Genomic DNA, 17,502 nt, shown 5'->3' with positions numbered 1-17,502 from the left:
GACATGGACATTAGTCAGGTTGCATAGTAGCAACCATGTTCCATGTTCCAGGATTATATATCCCTGTAACCCCTCCAACGGGGTTGGAATCCCCGTCTACAGCTGGGTTGCCAAATTGGTGAGGGATTGGGATTTGTAGAATTTAAGTTTTACCTGGAACCACTGGGGAACTGTGGGGTTGGTGCCAAGCTTAAATAGCCATTTTGGATTTAACAATCATTTTACTAGTCCCCGCAAGCTGACTCTGCTCTGCCTATATTCTGGAGGTCATACTATTACCTAGTCAGATTGCATCTTGAGGGTAAGTGTGAAGTGAATGCTTTGAAAGCTGCATAAAAATGCATACACAAATCACAAAAGAACACTGTATTCCTCCTGTCATTTGGGACTCGTGGAGCAAGTAACATTTCTAATCCGAATGAGTGCATTCAAGCTATGCAGGCACCCTGACCCATCACACAAAGCAGTTTTCTTTGGTTGTTTATGTTACAGGAAAACCCCACTATAATTCAATGATGAGACAGAGCCCATTATGTAGTTTACCTTCTTTATTCTCTTTTATCTGTAAAACTAAAATTCCTCTTGTCTGGCCCTCCCCTTCCTCCCCGCCCCCACATGCCCTTCCTTGTCAAATGTCCTCCCCTTTAAAGGAGCGTTGCCTTATTCTGTCCACATCATCTCCCCCCTACTTATGCATCTCAGGCTCATATCTGTTCGATGAGCCATGAGGGATTCCAAATGGCTTGGTGGGGGCTCCCAGGTAATTTGCAAGTCTCTCCTGATCCCCCCTTCACCAGTCTCTGCCAGGTTCTCAGCTGATGGTTTGGGGCAGTCTCTCTTCTGTTATTCCCTCCATTGTCCTTGGCTGTTCTTCGACTCCTCGTGATGCTTCCATGATTTCGGCATCTGACACCTGCAGTCTGGAGAAGAAGGAGGCATTTTGGGTTGTGTCACGTCCGTCCATTGCCGCAGTGACCACAGTTCCTTTGCCTTCTGTTACTTGAAAGAGCTTTCGGTCGTAAAGAGTATCAGTCTTTTTCTGTTGTCTCTGAAGGACCACAACACGTTCTCCAACGGGTAGCGGTGGTTCCCTCGCTCCTCTTCGTTGGTCAGCCCATATCTTCGCTTTCCTTTTCCTCTCAGCATCTCGCTCCTGGATCTCCACGTCCTGTTCCTCTCTGTAGTCTTCAAACTGCAACAGGTGAGTTCAGGGCTTGTATCTCTTCATTATCTCTGTTGGGGTCTTCCCTGTGGCCTATTGGGTGTACTCCAGTAGCTTCTCAGCATCTGGCACAAGTCTTGTGCAAACATCACTTGATCGACGAGGGCTTTACGCCGGGTTGGCTTGATGGTGGACATGAATCGTTCCACCATCCAGATTGCTTGGGGCCAGAGTGGTTCACATTTCTGGTGCTGGAACCGCAAGTGTGCAGCGAACTTCCTGAAGTCATAACTTTGAAACTATGTTCGGTATGCCCCACTCGCTGAACGGTTCATCGAGGACTCCCCTGCACTAGTTTCACCACTGGGAATATTCATCCATGGGCACTAGTAGGTGTCCCCCTTTTTCCAGGGGCCCATAGAAGTCTATTGCTACTCGTTGCCATGGACCCTTGGGAAGTGGCGTGATCAGTAGGGAGCAAGGGTGGTGTTTATCGCCACCCTGTGTCAGGCTTGGCAGTGTGTTAGTATGTGAGCCACGACTGCATCCATGTAGGGGAACCCCACCTGATTGCGCAGTATCTTTTATGTGTTTGCCAGTCCCCTATGGCCCTCATGCGCCAGGTTGTTGACTATCTTTTTCAGAGCTTTGGGTACTACTGGGCGATTTCCTCTCAAGAGAATCCCCTGCTCAGTTGTGGCCAGCTCACCGTGTACCTCAGCCATCCTTTCAATCTCTTTCATGTCCACCTCTTTACTGTTTTGCAGTTCTTGTCTGTGGTTCCTCCACACGTTTGTGTTGGTGAGCTGAACTGCAGCCTTGATGGTGGAGTCTAGTCTGCTCTTGTCATTGTAAATTGCCAGGGTGAGCGTCAGGGGCAGCGCGTTCTCCAACAGGTATTTAATACAGTGTTCAGCCTCTCTCTCAATGGTATATATTGATTGTCCTTCCAGGTGTCTGGATAAGTAGTCTGCCGGATTTGTCACCCCCTCCCACCCTGCGGTTTGTGAACAATGTGGAAGTTGTACTCCTGCAGCCTGATGCACATCTCTATGCATGGGGGTATCCTGGTATTTGGATTCCCAAATAGGGACAGAATCTCTTGATGGTCTGTGACAAGGGTGAATCGACAGCCAATGACAAAATGGTGAAATGTTTTGCAAGCCCATACTGCCGCCAGGCTTTCCCTCTCGGTCTGTGAGTATTCCCTCTCAGTGGCCGATGGGGCTCTGGTGGCGTAGGCAACAATGCGTTGTCTGGGTCGTTCCACAGATTCAATCTGGGCGTTTACTGTTATTTCCCTTTCCCACATGGGGTCGAATTATGCTAGTCTGCAGCTGGTGACAAGTCATTTATTATGGTCTGGAATGATTCCCTGCATTTGGCACCCTATTCAAATAGCACATTTGTCTTGAGAAAATTTCTGATGGGGTCTGTAAGCATGGCGTAGTTGTCGAGGTACTGGGCCCAGTACCCCGCTATGCCCATGATGGAGCTCAGAGAAGTCCGTTGGTGGGGCCAAGTTCACCATCGCCCTTATCTTTTCTGGGTCGGCTGTAATCCCCCAATCTGAGAAGATGTGACCAAAACATTTAAAGCTGGGCTTGTTGATGTCACACTTGGCCCCCTTAAGGGTGAGGCCCGCCGCTTGGAAGATCTTGCATACCTGCAATAGAACTCTGACGTGTTTGTCCTGGGACATGCTGAACACCAAGATATCATTGCTGTAGTTGAAATCAGCCATCACTGGTGAGATCAGCCGGTGGATTGTTTCCTGGAATATTTCTGCTGCAGACGATATTCCGAAGTTTAGTCGTTTGTAGGGGAAAATCTCAAAGCGGCACGAAGGTTGTGATGGGCCTGGAGTCAGGGTGAATAAACAGCTGATGATCGAACTGGTTGAAGTCAAGCTTTGAAAATCGCACTGCCCGGTTCATCCTTATAATCAGGTCCTCGGACCAGGATGCCTTCCGGTCTGGATTGCGGTGTTCGGTATGCGCATGTCCACACAGAGACACTGTCATTGATTATCCTTTGGCACCACCACCACCAGTGGCAATACCCATGGCATCGGGCCACTCACTCGCTCAATGATATCGTTGTCGAGGAGTAGCTGCAGCTCTTTGGACACATGCACTTGCAGGTGGGATCCTACTCTGCGTGGGTGTTGGGGCACCAGGGATAATGTCAGGTCGACATGGAGTACAATTACTGAGTCTTTGAACATGCCCACGCCCTCGAATAGTGCCAGAAATGCTGTTTTTATACGCTGGATTGTCATCTCTTGGTCTGTCACCATGTTCACCTTGCTCTCTCCCACCCAAAGCCCCTTCACCACCTGCGACTGGTCATAACGGATGTCGATGGGGGGCAAGCGCACGTGTAGTATGGTAACACAGTAAGCATCTGTCAATCGTATGACTCTGAATCACGTGTATAATTGCAAATACTATGTGCCCTTTGTGTTGTAGGTCATATCGGAATTGTCCTGTCAACGGGAGTGCTGCACCCCATTGGAATAGCCTCACCTGGGAGGGAGTCAGCGGATAGAGGTCTATTACCTTTGGAGGATAGCTCAGGGGCAACGTGCTCGCCTTCAAAACAAGATGACACGGAGCAACACAGGTTCGATTCCCCGGGTCCGCGATTAGAAAGTATTAAGCGTGTTATAAATAATCAATCATATATCATCTGATGGAGGTTTGCATTCAACACATTGATGATAGCCCCAGTGGCTACGATGAATTGGTGATTCAACACCCCTATCTGGATGGTCACTGTTGGGGCTGTGCTACCATCGGCCTTTGCACTAATAAATCGCACGTACTCCCTGCTGTTTCAATCATTTTGGGCGTAGCTCTCCTGAGCGTAAGTGTCTTCTTGCGCCACAGGTGGGTTCTCCTACGGGTCCCTCATGTATTCAGCGTCATACATTTTATGATGGCGTGCATATAGCTCTATGGGTTTTGTGGATAATCTCATTCCTTGTGTTACTGTCGCGGCATCTGCAGGGTAAGTTCCTCCATCACTCTAATGAACCTTCACTGGGGTTGAGGAAGTGGTATGTTCCTCCTTGGTGGTATTATCTGGACAGTCTGCTCAGGGTACATTCTGGTGTTAAATCACTGGATCAGTGCATTGCGCCCCACTGGTCCTGGCATAGGGTTTCTGTAATTTGGGAGGGTTAGTGCCTTTTCGTTGTACATCGCCTGCAAGGGGTTTTCTCGGCCACACCTCATGCACATTTGCCCTATGGCTGGGCACTGTCCTCGATGGGGAAATTCAAACCCACATCTATAACATTGTTTTTCTCCTTGATATCTCTGCTATGGGCCACCTTGCCCTGCCCCGCTTGGACCACTTTGGCTCCTGAAACTTGTGGTTTGTATTGCAGCCACACTGTCCACTTTCATGTGGTTCTCTATGCTGCGCGGCTTGAACATCTACCCTCTCATACACCCTGCTATAATTCAATGATACACGAGCAAGTTCCAGTCTCACTGCACCAAGAAAAATGCAAATAAGAGCATGAAGTCCAAAGGATTTATTCAAGGGACAGCCTGGCACGTGTTTCGAACCATGAACGGCTTTTCATCTGAGGCTAATATTAGACATAAGTTACAAATCAAAATAATAAAACAAATTGTGCAACATACAATGTAAAAAGATAATATCAGATTGCAACAGCATCAATTAATAAAGGCAGTGTACAAAAAGGCAAAGCATACAGGGACAGAAACGGCTGGTAGATTTACAAATGTGCAGTTAACAAACAAATAGTAAAACACAAATGGGGGGTAGAAGCCACATTGGACAGAAAAGGTCACGCAAAAATAAAAAATTGTAATTAAATTAAGAACAATACCGCATTGGTTGATGATGATTAGAAGGTAGGTATCCAATAGTAAAAAAAAAACGAAAAGGGAAAACAAATAATATATGGGTTACAATTGTGCAATTCCAATGACTACAGCAGGGCAATCAAAGAACAGCCATATCAGTAAGTATCAAGGATGTGAAATATGTGTATTAATTTGTGTAAGAACCCCACAAGTCAAGTCAAAGGAAATATTACCTTGACTTGATGAAGGACACAGGAATTCTACAGTCAGGATGATGCCAAGGAAACTCTACAATATAAAAAAATGAACTATAGGCAAAAGGGCCAAGAATTGCAATAACCAACAAAGTGGTAGATAAGTAAAATAGCATACCTCAAAGCTTCGCGAACGTGGAAAATGTAAGCATTAAGGAACTTACCAGGAAATCCAAATTTTCTCCTACATTTCCCCTGACAATATCATTGATACCTTCTATCAGGCAGTCACTAAGGACATTCACTTATTGGAAGATGTTGTTTCAACACATAAATCTATTTCTAATTGTAATCTCAATAAACTCGAGTTCCAAGCAATTCAACATCTGTCTAGCAATCTTGATTGAATTATTAAAGAGTCCGACAAGGGTGGAAATGTTGTCATGAATCGATCTGACTACACTACTATGGGAATGCGTCACCTGAATTCTGTTGGTTGTTATTCCATTCTTCCTAATAAGCCTTTGCAGGCAATCCATGCAGCTGCCAATAATCTAATTTTGAAATGGCATAAAATTGGTTTACTTACTGACGTGGAAAGGCAATTTCTCACTGTAGATGGGCCTATTATGCCCACTGTGTATTTTCTTCCCAAAATTCACAAAGAATTTGTAGACATTCCAGAAGGGAGACCAATAGTCAGAGGAGGTGGTGGTGTTTTAGAACCAATCTCTATCTACATTAATGAATTCTTGTTACCAGTCGTACTTAAGACGCCTACATACATCCGAGACACAATGCACACACTAGAAATACTGGAAAATTTGAATTTTCAAACTGCTTGCTGGTTAGTTACGTTATGCCAAAGCATTATATACCTCTATAGATCATTCAATAGCACTAAAAAGTGTTGATTTTTTTATTTCATGAATATTCTGCATCTTTTTTTGACCACATCGAAATGGTGAAGGAACTTTTGACATTTACTTTGCAGAATAATGTTTTCATATTCACTAATGAGTATTTCAAGGAATTAATTGGTGTTGCTATGGGTGCAAGATTTGAACCAGCACTTGCTAATGCATTCATGCATTTCTTTGAACAAACATTTGTATTTGTCAGCCCTGTTTTTCTTCCTTTTATTCATTTGTGGAAACGTTACATAGATAACGTTATTTTGATTTGGACTGGTTCACAAGATTTACTTCTTGAATTTGTCTCCTACCTAAATAACAATGATTGGGGTTTACAATTTACTTCTACTGCTAGCCAAATGCATATTGATTTTCTGGATCTTTCAATTGATTTAACTCCAAATGGTCTAGTCACAACAACTTTTCGTAAATCCACTTCTGTTAATTCAACATTGCATGCAGAAAGTTGCCACAAAAATCATGTCATAGCGAATATTCCTAAAGGTGAGTTTATTCGTGCCAAGAGGAATTGCTCTAATGTAAAGGACTTTGATCATAAAAGCATCGCTATCAAATCATGCTTTCTTGAGAGAGGCTACCATCATAGCTGTCTCGACAAAGCACTTGCTTCAGTACGTCAGTTAAAGAGAGCAGATCAGCTAGTCCCTAAAACTCGTGACAAGTCATCTGTCACCCAGACAATTAGGTTTATCACCAGGTTCAACTCGGACAGTCACAAAATCCATAATATTTTGAAGAAACATTGGCACCTGTTACATCTTGATTCAGATATTTCCAGCTGGCTCGATCCTACTGTGAGCATTACGTTCGGTAAAGGAAACTCGCTTAAACTTAAACTTTGTCCATCCCTTATGAGTATACCTACTCCAGAACCTACTTGGTTGCACACAGAATGTGCTGTGGGATTCCACAAATGTGGATTCTGTAACATGTGCAAATTCACATTGGAAACATCACAGGTCTCCTTTGGAGAGAGAGGGGATCACATAATTAATTATTTTATCAATTGTAATTCCAAATTTGTCGTCTATTGCATAATTTGTAGTTGTGGACTTAAATACATTGGCAGTACTATCCGACCTCTGAAGATTCGCATTCGAGAAGACCTTGCTACAATTGGCAGCCAAGAATCAAATACCCTCTAGCCAATCATTGGCAAAAATGCATCAATTGGACTGTAAAGATGACATACAATTTGTGGGGTTATGTAAGGTGACACTGCCTCCCAGAGGTGGCAATTTAACATTGAAATTACGCAAATTAGAAGCAAGATTAATCTGCAAATATCGTACTGTGTTTAATGGATTGAACTCTGACCATGAATTTGCAACCTTCTTGTAATCATTGTTCTGTTTTTATTATGACTTTGTATACAAGTGCCAATGTGCCCACTTTATTATGGGCTTTTTCCTGCACATCCAAAATTTTGTTCATTTATCCAGATGTCAAATATTTGTTCCGTATTAATATGTAATCTGTTGTTAGTAAATCAATTTTTTTGGAAGTTGGTTTGTTCACTTCCAATTTGCATGACTTAGCAGCAGCGCACCCACAGACAGCGCCTTTCCTAACTTGGACACTTGCCACCCTTTTCCTTTGAATCGTTGGCCTTCAAGTATCTTTTGCTTCCCCCCTTTTTTTGTTTTTTTTTTCCTTAACTTAATCACCGTTTATTCAATTAGCAGCTCTTTCCTTAATCTTATTCCCTCCTCGCGCGCGCGTTTATAAATTTCACAAAATCTCGCATCTAATTGTTCACTGTCACTAAGGTTTTCAGTACACCTAACATGGCGGCTTACATTTGCTGCTTCGTGGCCATTCACGGCCCAATTATCTTTGCCTCCTTCTAGAGTTTCTTCTATTTAGTCCTTCCTTACTCTCGCGGCTCCCGCGTTGATTCTTTGGCATTCTATTTGTATAGCAGCTCAGGTAAGACGTTTTTCCACGGCCCCCTGGCCTTAGAGGCACTTCAATTTAGCTCATTTGTTCACTTTGGTGTTCCAATTAAGTAATTTGGGTCCGATTCTTCCATGCTAACTTTTGACATGGTGTTTGATCGCGGTTGATCGCGTGTGACTCCGGGCAATGAATGTCTCCATTAATTAGCGCCTGTTCTGATTTTAACACGATTCAAGATTACTTTCACGTAATGATATAGCCCTTTCAATTTCCTCTTCCAGCCTTTCCGCATTCGCAAAGCTTTGAGGTATGCTATTTTACTTATCTACCACTTTGTTGGTTATTGCAATTCTTGGCCCTTTTGCCTATAGTTGATTTTTTTTATATTGTTGAGTTTCCTTGGCATCGTCCTGACTGTAGAATTCCTGTGTCCTTCATCAAGTCAAGGTAATATTTCCTTTGACTTGTGGGGTTCCTACACAAATTAATACACATATTTCACCTCCTTAATACTTACTGATATGGCTGTTCTTTGATTGCGCTGCTGTAGTCATTGGAATTGCACAATTGTAACCCATATATTTTTTGTTTCCCTTTCCCTTTTCTTTTTTTTTTTACTATTGGATACCTACCTTCTATTCATCATCAACAAATGCTGTATTGTTCTTAATTTAATTACAATTTTTTATTTTTGCGTGACCTTTTCTGACCAATGTGGCTTCTATCCCCCATTTGTGTTTTACTATTTGTTTGTTAATTGCAAATTTGTAAATCTACCACCCGTTTCTGTCCCTGGATGCTTTGCCTTTTTGTACACTGCTTTATTAATTGATGCTGTTACAATCTGATATTATCTTTTTACATTGTATATTGCACAATTTGTTTTATTATTTTGATTTGTAACTTATGTCTAATATTAGCCTCAGATGAAGAGCCGCTCATGGTTTGAAACACGTGTCAGGCTGTTCCTTGAATAAATCCTTTGGACTTCATGCTCTTATTTGCATTTTTCTTGGCACAGTGAGACTGGGACTTGCTCGTGTTTCATTTGCAATTACCACAGTGGAATCATACTGGCAGTATATCCACACCCCCAGACACCTGCAGCCTCGTTGCTCTTTGCATAAATTGCTTCTTATAAGTGCTGTGGTTCGTGACTTTCTCTGCCAACTTGCTTTCCTATAATTCAATGATGACAGAGTGCATTATGAAGTTAACCTTCTATATTCTTTCTTATCCCTAAAACTAAAGTTCCCTTGTCTGGCCCTCCCCTTCCTCCTGTAAGGAACTCATGGTGGCAACAGTAAGACAACAAGTTATCACAGTTTACGGGTGTTTATTGCAACTATATAATGGGTGACAAAAACACCTAATCTAAACCTAAATCTAAGAAAGGAACAAGCTACGACCATCAAATAATACCAAGGAGTCCTAGTGACATCTTGTCAAATAAAAAGGGCCTACACTAAAAAAATGAAACTATTGCCAATCCTTACAACTGAATTACAAAGTAGTGTGGTATAATGTTCACAAGAAAAGAAAGAAGTGTTCACCAAATGATAAGTCAGGATGGTAGGTTAGGGGCCACGTTTTTATCACAGGACAAGGCAGGACCTTTGAGCACAGCACACTCCTGCGCCTCGCCAGCACAAGGTTACAGTTCGCTTTCAACAATGCCAGGACTTTCTGGGGCCAAGTCTCTTTCTTGCAAAGTCTTTGTCTTAGAAGGCCTGCTGAACGATAAACAAAATAAAATGTTCCTTTGGTAATCCTTCACGTTGGTCGATTGCTCTTTGCCCCTTGGCTCCCCCTCAGCTGGGCCCTGATCCTTCTTGTACAGTTAGCCTCCCTCAAGCGGGTTCACTATGGCCTTTCACTCACAATTGTAGCATTCAAACTATCTCAATGTCCTTTTGAACTATCCATTGTGGACATCCCTCAGCCGGGTTCACACTTGTCATCACAATATTCATGGGTATATCCCAGTTTACCCTCAATTCGTAGGCATCCCTTTGTCGGGTTCACATTTGCCAGTTTCACCATTTAATCAGTTTTCTCCAATGTGTCAAAGACTTTTGAGTGTATGAGGGGTTTTGCTCGACCCCCGTAGGATCACTTTGACACTCCACACTGGCCTCTCCTAGGGCCTCTTTGTTCTCGTATTTTCAAAAAACAATACAACCCACAAAGGCTTCAGTCAGAATCCTTCGTATGAGCACCCCACGACGCCTGACCACTCTGCTTCAGAACAGTCGAGTAGGGTTTCTTTAAAGTTCAGTTACACAAGTTCTTTGTTCATCAAGGTTACCGCCTGCTACCTTGGGCCTAGCAAAGTTTGGTTTTACTATCTGTCTTCTTCGACTCACTGGCCGTGCGGAACTGTAGGAGTTTCTCGTCTCGGGAGTCGAGGGCGGCACCACGGCAGCAAGCGCTTCCTCACGCTTTGGCTATCAGCATGGGGGGGTGTCGTTGACACCTGTCACACCACACGCCAGCTGGGCTTCCCTGTCTTATGATTTCCCTTTCAGAGGCTTCACGGGTCTGGGTTGAAAAGGGCAAAGGCAGTTCCCCCTTCATCGTCCCTCCAGATCTCGCCACCTTTCTCCTCCGTTTGAACTGCCAGTCCGGTATAGCTGTTTCCTTGTGCATTCAGCCTTGCTCAAAGTGTGCTCTCATGCTCTGCCTTTTATCCGTGTGGGGGAAGGGAAAGGGCCATCAGGTGTGCGTTGTTGTGGTCAATTGCCTGATGCTGCCTGACCCCTGTGTTGGGACATGTCAGGTAAATGGCTCTGGTGTTAGTCCATTGTCTTTCACTGTGTAGGAATGTGTTTGTGTCGGAAAAGGGGCGGGGGTAGAGCTTCTAAGTATCTCATGGGGTAGGATGGGGAAAATGGGCTAGAATGAAGAGGGTACTGCGTCTCACCTGTCAGTGTCCCACTAAAACTCCCTGAAGACCCCCCCCCACCGCATCCAGGTTATTCCTCCACCACTGCTCCACCCCAGGAACTGGATCCAATAGCAATGGCCGTGTCCTGGCTACCTGGATGACAGATCTCTGGGGACTAGCGGGTGAGACACCTTCAGGTTTCTCACGCTCCCCGCTCTCACGTGCCCTCCCTTTCCAAGTGTCCTCCCCTTTAAAGGAGCCCTGCCTTATTCTGTCCACAACAATTTAGTCTATAAAAGTCCCTTATGGAGCTCACATAGGGGTCTGGTGAGAGGCTTTGATGTCTCAGTTTGGGTACATTAAATGCATCAGCAATACTGGACTTGCGTTGCACAGCCAGGGACCCTTAAAGGAGCAGTAAAAGTGCTAATATTTGAGCAATGTGAACAACTGTATTTTTACACTGGGATGACCACAGGTCCTTTACCAGTAATTAGACTCGCATTCTTAACGCCCTGAGATGTACCTCTTAAAGGATCATGACTCTTATGCCATGACCTGCAGACAACAATGGGTTGTGCTTGATTCACAAGGCTGCTATAAATGGAGTTTAAAGCACCCTGGTGTTTGACGCAGTGAACTAGGGACTGCTGGGCTCCAGACCCACAGCACTCTAGTGATTGGGGGAACGATGTTTGACTTTTTCCTCTGGTTGACAGTGGGCCATTTAAAATACGTGTGTCCTGTTTTTTGAGGGCCATGTGACTGCCAATGCCTTAGGGAGTTGACTAAGTGAGGGTGACCAGGGCATCAACGTATCCCTTCTCCGGGCCCATCAGCATCTAGTGTTGGAAGGCACGCTGACCCTTTTGTTGCTCCACTAGATGTCACTAGAGTTAGATATGGGATTTTGTCACATGGGAAAGCAACTTTTGGAACAATGGCTGCCCCCTTGATATGTTCATTCCAGACACTATGGGCCTCATTATAACCCTGGCGCTCCCGTAATGAAGGGGGCCGGTACAGGACCGGCCCCCTTCATTATGGGAGCGCTGATTATGAGGTTCCCTTTGCGGGACCTGGATCAGACATCTGGTAAAACCAGACGTCTTTTCCGGGTCCCACGAGGGGAAGAGGGAGGTAATAACGGGCCATTCATAATGTGCCCGTTATTACCTCCCTCCCCATTCCCATTGAGCCCTCTGGGGGCTCAAATGGGAATAGGGAATGATTCCTGCAAGGAGGAATTACCGGGTCCTCCTATGTCAGAATGACCCGGTTATTGCTCATTGCAGGAACCCGGTATTGGAGCCCGTTTGGAGGCAGCCATGGTGCCATGCACCATGGCTTCCTTCAAACTCGTATTGATGCCCAATGTTGTACAATGTTTGCAAAGTATTTCCTATTTACATTCTGTACCACTCTGACTCCATATGCATGTATAACTATTTAAATACGGTGTTTATTTTGTGTTGAATTATTTAGGCAGCTTCTGATATTTTAAGTATTGTTTAACCAATACGTTTTAATCTCCCATAGTACATTTTCTTGTTAGTTAAAATGTCACTGCAATCTGTTCGTGATCAAAAAATGTTTCTTTATATTGGTGAATAAACGCAGGAATGCATTCACAAATGAATGAGTTTTGTTTTGTTCTTTAAATAATTGCAGCTCGGAATTAGGACATCTTCCACCGTGATTAGTGGCACAGAATATCTGCAGATAACTGCCCAGTCAAGGTTGCCATGTTTGTTAGGGATAAAGCATTGCAAATGTCTCTGTCAACTATAATAAAGTGCAGCATACCATGAATATGTTAAAATAAACATATGTTGAAACCAATCGGAAATTGCCAGCTCTGTGCTCAATGATGCAGTAAACTGAAAAATGGCATCTACTAATGTTAAACGGGCATTTGTTTTGCTGTCTTGAAACAGGTACATCTCATGAACCCCAACTACGCCCCGAAACCATGCTGTGCACCAACCAAGCTCAACGCCATATCTGTGCTGTATTTCGATGACAACTCCAACGTGATTTTGAAGAAATATAGAAACATGGTGGTGAGAGCATGCGGATGCCATTGACCGAATCTCAGGAAGAACAGCTACGCATATCTGTGCCTGAGGGATACTTGCTATGCAATTCAGCCGTCAATTTCTAGGATGGACGATCTCCGGAGAAAAGCACCTCTGATGCCGCTGAAGATCAGCACCGTGAAGCAAAACCAAAGGACTTCAGATGTATTTTTGCGTTCAAGGCCAAGACCCGCAACAGTTGTACTGAAGTTTGAGTGCACACATAAGGGCATAATGCTACTTGCTAAAAACTTATCAAGGATTGAATTGTTTTGCCTGGAAGGGAAGACATCTGCCAGAAAAGGGGCATTTTCAGTTGGCTTGGATCAAGCTGTAGGTGTTTTTCATCCTTGAATTGAAAAAGAACTTGAGGCTTTGGATCGCGACACTAGCATCGTAGCATTTTAACTGCCTAATATCTGTAAGGTGTACTTCAACTATTCAAGTGACTAAATGGCGTGTAAAAATGAGGACTTTGGAGAACATTTATTCAACCGGCGATCAACTGTGCACTAGCAGCAGGTAGATGCAGGTGGTGTGTCCGGCAAGGATAGGACCGGGTCCAGCTGCCTTCACCAACCCTTTGTCTTAAGCTATTCCAAATCCTGGCTTCCACTAGCTCTGTTACACCTTGTTTGTGAAAAGCACTTCTTGTTCAGTTTTGAAACAAAAACAAAAGACTCATGTTGTGGTTTTCTCCCACAGCCAAACTGAGATGATTTTCACAGAAATTCTAAGGGCCTCATTACGACCCTGGCAGTATGGGGTTAACGGCGCCGTAAAAGGTGCCGGCGCCGTTAACCCCGTACCGCCTCATTACGAGGTCCCCTTGCGGGACCTGGTAAGTAACGCCTGGTCAAACTAGGCGTGCTTACCGGGTCCCGCGATGGGAAGAGGGAGCAAACAACGGGCCAACTCGTAATGGCCCATTGTTTGCTCCCTCTCCCATTCCCATTTAGCCCTATGGGGGCTGAAATGGGAATGGGGAAGGACCAAGTCCGGGTCCTTGGAGGGAGGAATTACCGGGCCTTCCGAACTCAGAATGGCCGGTAATTCCTCATTCCGTGGACCCGGACCCGGACGCGATTTCGGCAGCAGCCATGCCGCCAATAACGGCATGGCTACCGCCGAGGTCGTAATGAGGGCCTAAACGTCTCAAATGTTGTTTCTCTAAAAAAAAAAGCGGCAGGTGCAAAGACATTCAGAAGGCTTCCTGCCTGCCATTTAATCTTTGGATGACGCAGTTTTCCAACTATACATTCCGTTCCTTCTCCTGAGCACTAAAGCGACCAAATCATTTTTTAAAGTAAATTTTTTGCTCTGCTATTTGCACTGACAATAAAATATTGTAATTTCTATTTTACAAAACATGAGTAAGATGGTATAAATATATTGACGTACAGTAAGTGCATACTACAAAGCAGGCGCTTTGTTTATGCTTGTGGAGGTGTTGGTGGAAATAGCCGCACTGAGCTGTAATTAAAAACTAAGGGTATCTTACTCCGGAAGTATGATAAATTCATCCAGAGGCTACTTTTAAAAGACTTGGCAGCAACGTTTTGGGTAGTTGGTGTCTCTTTGGTGGGGTCAGCAGGCAGAGGACACAAACAAAACCAGCACACACACACACGTCCATATTGACCATGTCATAAGCATATGTCATGTCAGAATGACTAGTTCACCTACCAAGAGTCATAAGTATATGCAAGAGCTCAAATGAGTTGCTGTTGGTAGGTGAACTAGTCACATAGCAGTTCACGTAGATCTAAGAGAAACTAAACTTATCTTGCTGCAAAAGCAGAAAATAGCCTTTTTTATGTTATCCAATATTTATACTGCGCCCATCATTACTGTAGTGGTCTTAATGTACTTGGCCCTGTCTGGAAGGTGTTGTATTGTGAACCTGCCAGGGTGTCGCCAGACCTTAGCAAGAGGGAGGGGAGTGATATGCTGGCAGTGATAAGGGAAGAGAAATTAGACAACAGAATTATCAAAACCAGAGAGGAAAACCTATTGGAATGAGTAGGGTCTATGATTGTCAAAGTAGCAATGTGCGTTTTTTTAAATGCGATAAGGTATTGGGAAGCATGATTGCAGGCCTCGGGAAGAGTACAGCTTGGGTTAGAGCAGAATTTTATTGTGATGGCAATAACTAGACCCGACGACCATGGTAGCAGATGTAGTTAGTTGGTGAGTGTGTGCAATAGTACCCTGAAGCGTCTCATGTGCTCAATGGAATTACCAATAATGATCTTAGACCCAAATAACCAGACAGACTCCAAGAATATGGCAAAGTACTACTTAATTTTCAGCTTAATAAAGTAGGGCAACCTGGCGAAACAAGTCGTAGTCCACGCACTATCACTTCAATTTTGATTACACAAAGATTTTATACTTCAATGTATGTCAGCTATGACGTCATCCTACATGGCAAACTTAAAAACCTATTAAAGGGAGGGTTTGGTTAAGGGGACATATGTACCTATATATCATGTAAGTATTATTATTCCTACTGGATGTCCCTTATCTGGCAGACCCGCCTTGAACCACCTCTAAATACATATACTACAGATTATAGCAGAATAACAGCAGCGGATTGGCCCGTGCAACACTGTATCATGGTGCTACATAGACTCCTTTGGATTGGTTGGCATTCTCTCCCAATCTTGGATGTTCAGCTTGGTAGCAGCATGTGAGCAAAACGAAACACAGGTGTAGAGAATAACGTCAGACTACTACCCACTTGCCCAATTAGTCCATCATCTCTTATCTGTTAGGTCCCAAGCCAAGACTTCTTTATAATTGACCTTGCAGCCTTTTCTCTGCCCTGGGACTTTTCTGGGAGTGTAGGCACACCATTATCTTCATCTGGAGCTTAATGAATAACCCTTAATTTCAACTTCTGAGTCACGTGTTATGAGACCACCATTTTGTCCATTTCAACCTTTCATTTACTGCTTTTTGATTTAATTGTGCTGGGTTTTATTACTCCATTCGGCCTCTGGAGACTTGATCACTTCACCTTGCATATGCCTTTTGCATCCTTGATTGTCCAATACTTGGCATTGCAGATTTTTTCTTCTTTGCTTAATCGAAGAGAAATATGTCTTACGCACATGGCTTATCCTCTTGACTCCCTTTGTGCCTTGCAGTTATTCCTTGATGTGGCATCCTTGATCCCAGGCCAATAGACTCCTCTTTGTTCCTCATACAAAGCTGTTTTTCCAGCATCTCCTGACTCTGCATCCCAGGTCTGTCTCTAAGGTAACTGGATTGGTTTCGACGCAAGTCTCCGACGTCCATCTTTTTCTCCCGGCTGCTTTAGTCACATTATATTTTCTCCTGCATCAAACTTCTATATGTCTCAGCTACCTTGCGTTTCTGCATATGTACATTCACTTCATCTTCTCACTTATTTCTTTGATGGATATGATTTCTTCATATTCGATTACATGTTTTCTTTTATTACTCCAGTTACATCTTTATTTTTTAAGTATTCGCATATCATTTCAGTGCATCCTCGTTTCCTTCCATCATGACGTCACTCTGCAGCTGTCAGTGTGCACTTTCAGCTCTTCTATGTCCAATGGTGTATGCCAACATCCTCCTACCATCTCAGTGCCAGGGTACATTCTATACAGTTGTTCGAGTGCATAACGTCTCTCATACACTTGGTGCAGTATTGGGACAATACCTGGTGTCACACATAGGGCTCTTGCACTATTATTCCAATGTGATGGAGGTAAGTGGGCGGAGTCTATCAGTGACGTACATGTCTGCTCCTCTACAAGTGGTTATGTGATCAGTCAAATAGGTATAGTTTTGTTTATCTCTTTAGGATCAGATAGCAGACATGGAGACAAAGGAAAGGTTGATTGAGGGCGAGCAAGGGAGAGGGGTGGAAGACTTCACGAAGATTTGAGTGCCGGACATGTGAAGGAGTATGTCTGCATAATGGAAAGGCAGAGTTATGTCAACTGCTGTAGCTTTGAAGCTCTCTTAGGGAGGATACAACACAGGCTTTTATCAAAAGGTAAACCCTGCCTTCTTATCTTCCTGATTGGCTGCCACTAGGCAGCAGGGTGCTAAGGAAGAAATAATACAGAGTTCAAAGGTCCGGTACAGGTGGCAACTACCTGCGGCATCAGTAAACATAACGGAGCATAGCATGGGAGGATGGGGAAGGCAACAAGGATCCATGAGGAAGCCGAGTGATCGTGGCTCAATAAGGCAGGCATCAGTGAGCAGGTCTTTCATGAGGTCAAAAAGAAGCCTGTGCTTCGGCACTACTGATTGGCTGGTAGTGATTGTTATTGACAAAGTTTCTTTCACTTGCTAGTAATACTAAATGATTGTGTGGCTGTGTGCACTGGTGCTTTGTTAACATCCGTATTTGTTCAGTACAGTGAGGTTTTCTAATGTCATGCTTTATCTTTCCCCTGCACTCAAACTCCACCTACAACATCATCTTGGTCATCAGACAACCCCGTCCATCCATTCACCTG

The 17,502-nt window shown here is 44.0% G+C and overlaps 1 protein-coding gene across 1 annotated transcript in view; it reads left to right on the top strand.

Annotated features, from left to right (window-relative positions):
- The window catches only part of BMP6 (bone morphogenetic protein 6), a 561,752-nt gene extending 547,387 nt beyond the window's left edge, over positions 1–14,365 (top strand). Inside the window, exon 7 of the mRNA XM_069613493.1 lies at positions 12,857–14,365. Within this exon, the coding sequence (XP_069469594.1) occupies positions 12,857–13,006 (150 nt within the window). The 3' untranslated portion in view covers positions 13,007–14,365. The remainder of the gene's footprint in view (positions 1–12,856) is intronic.
- Positions 14,366–17,502: the final 3,137 nt, after the last annotated feature.

Source organism: Ambystoma mexicanum, chromosome 5p, assembly GCF_040938575.1.
Source record: "Ambystoma mexicanum isolate Mex_15411 chromosome 5p, UKY_AmexF1_1, whole genome shotgun sequence".
Taxonomy (NCBI): domain Eukaryota; kingdom Metazoa; phylum Chordata; class Amphibia; order Caudata; family Ambystomatidae; genus Ambystoma; species Ambystoma mexicanum.
Note: the sequence above shows the minus strand (reverse complement) of the source record. Positions and strands in the feature narration are given on the sequence as shown.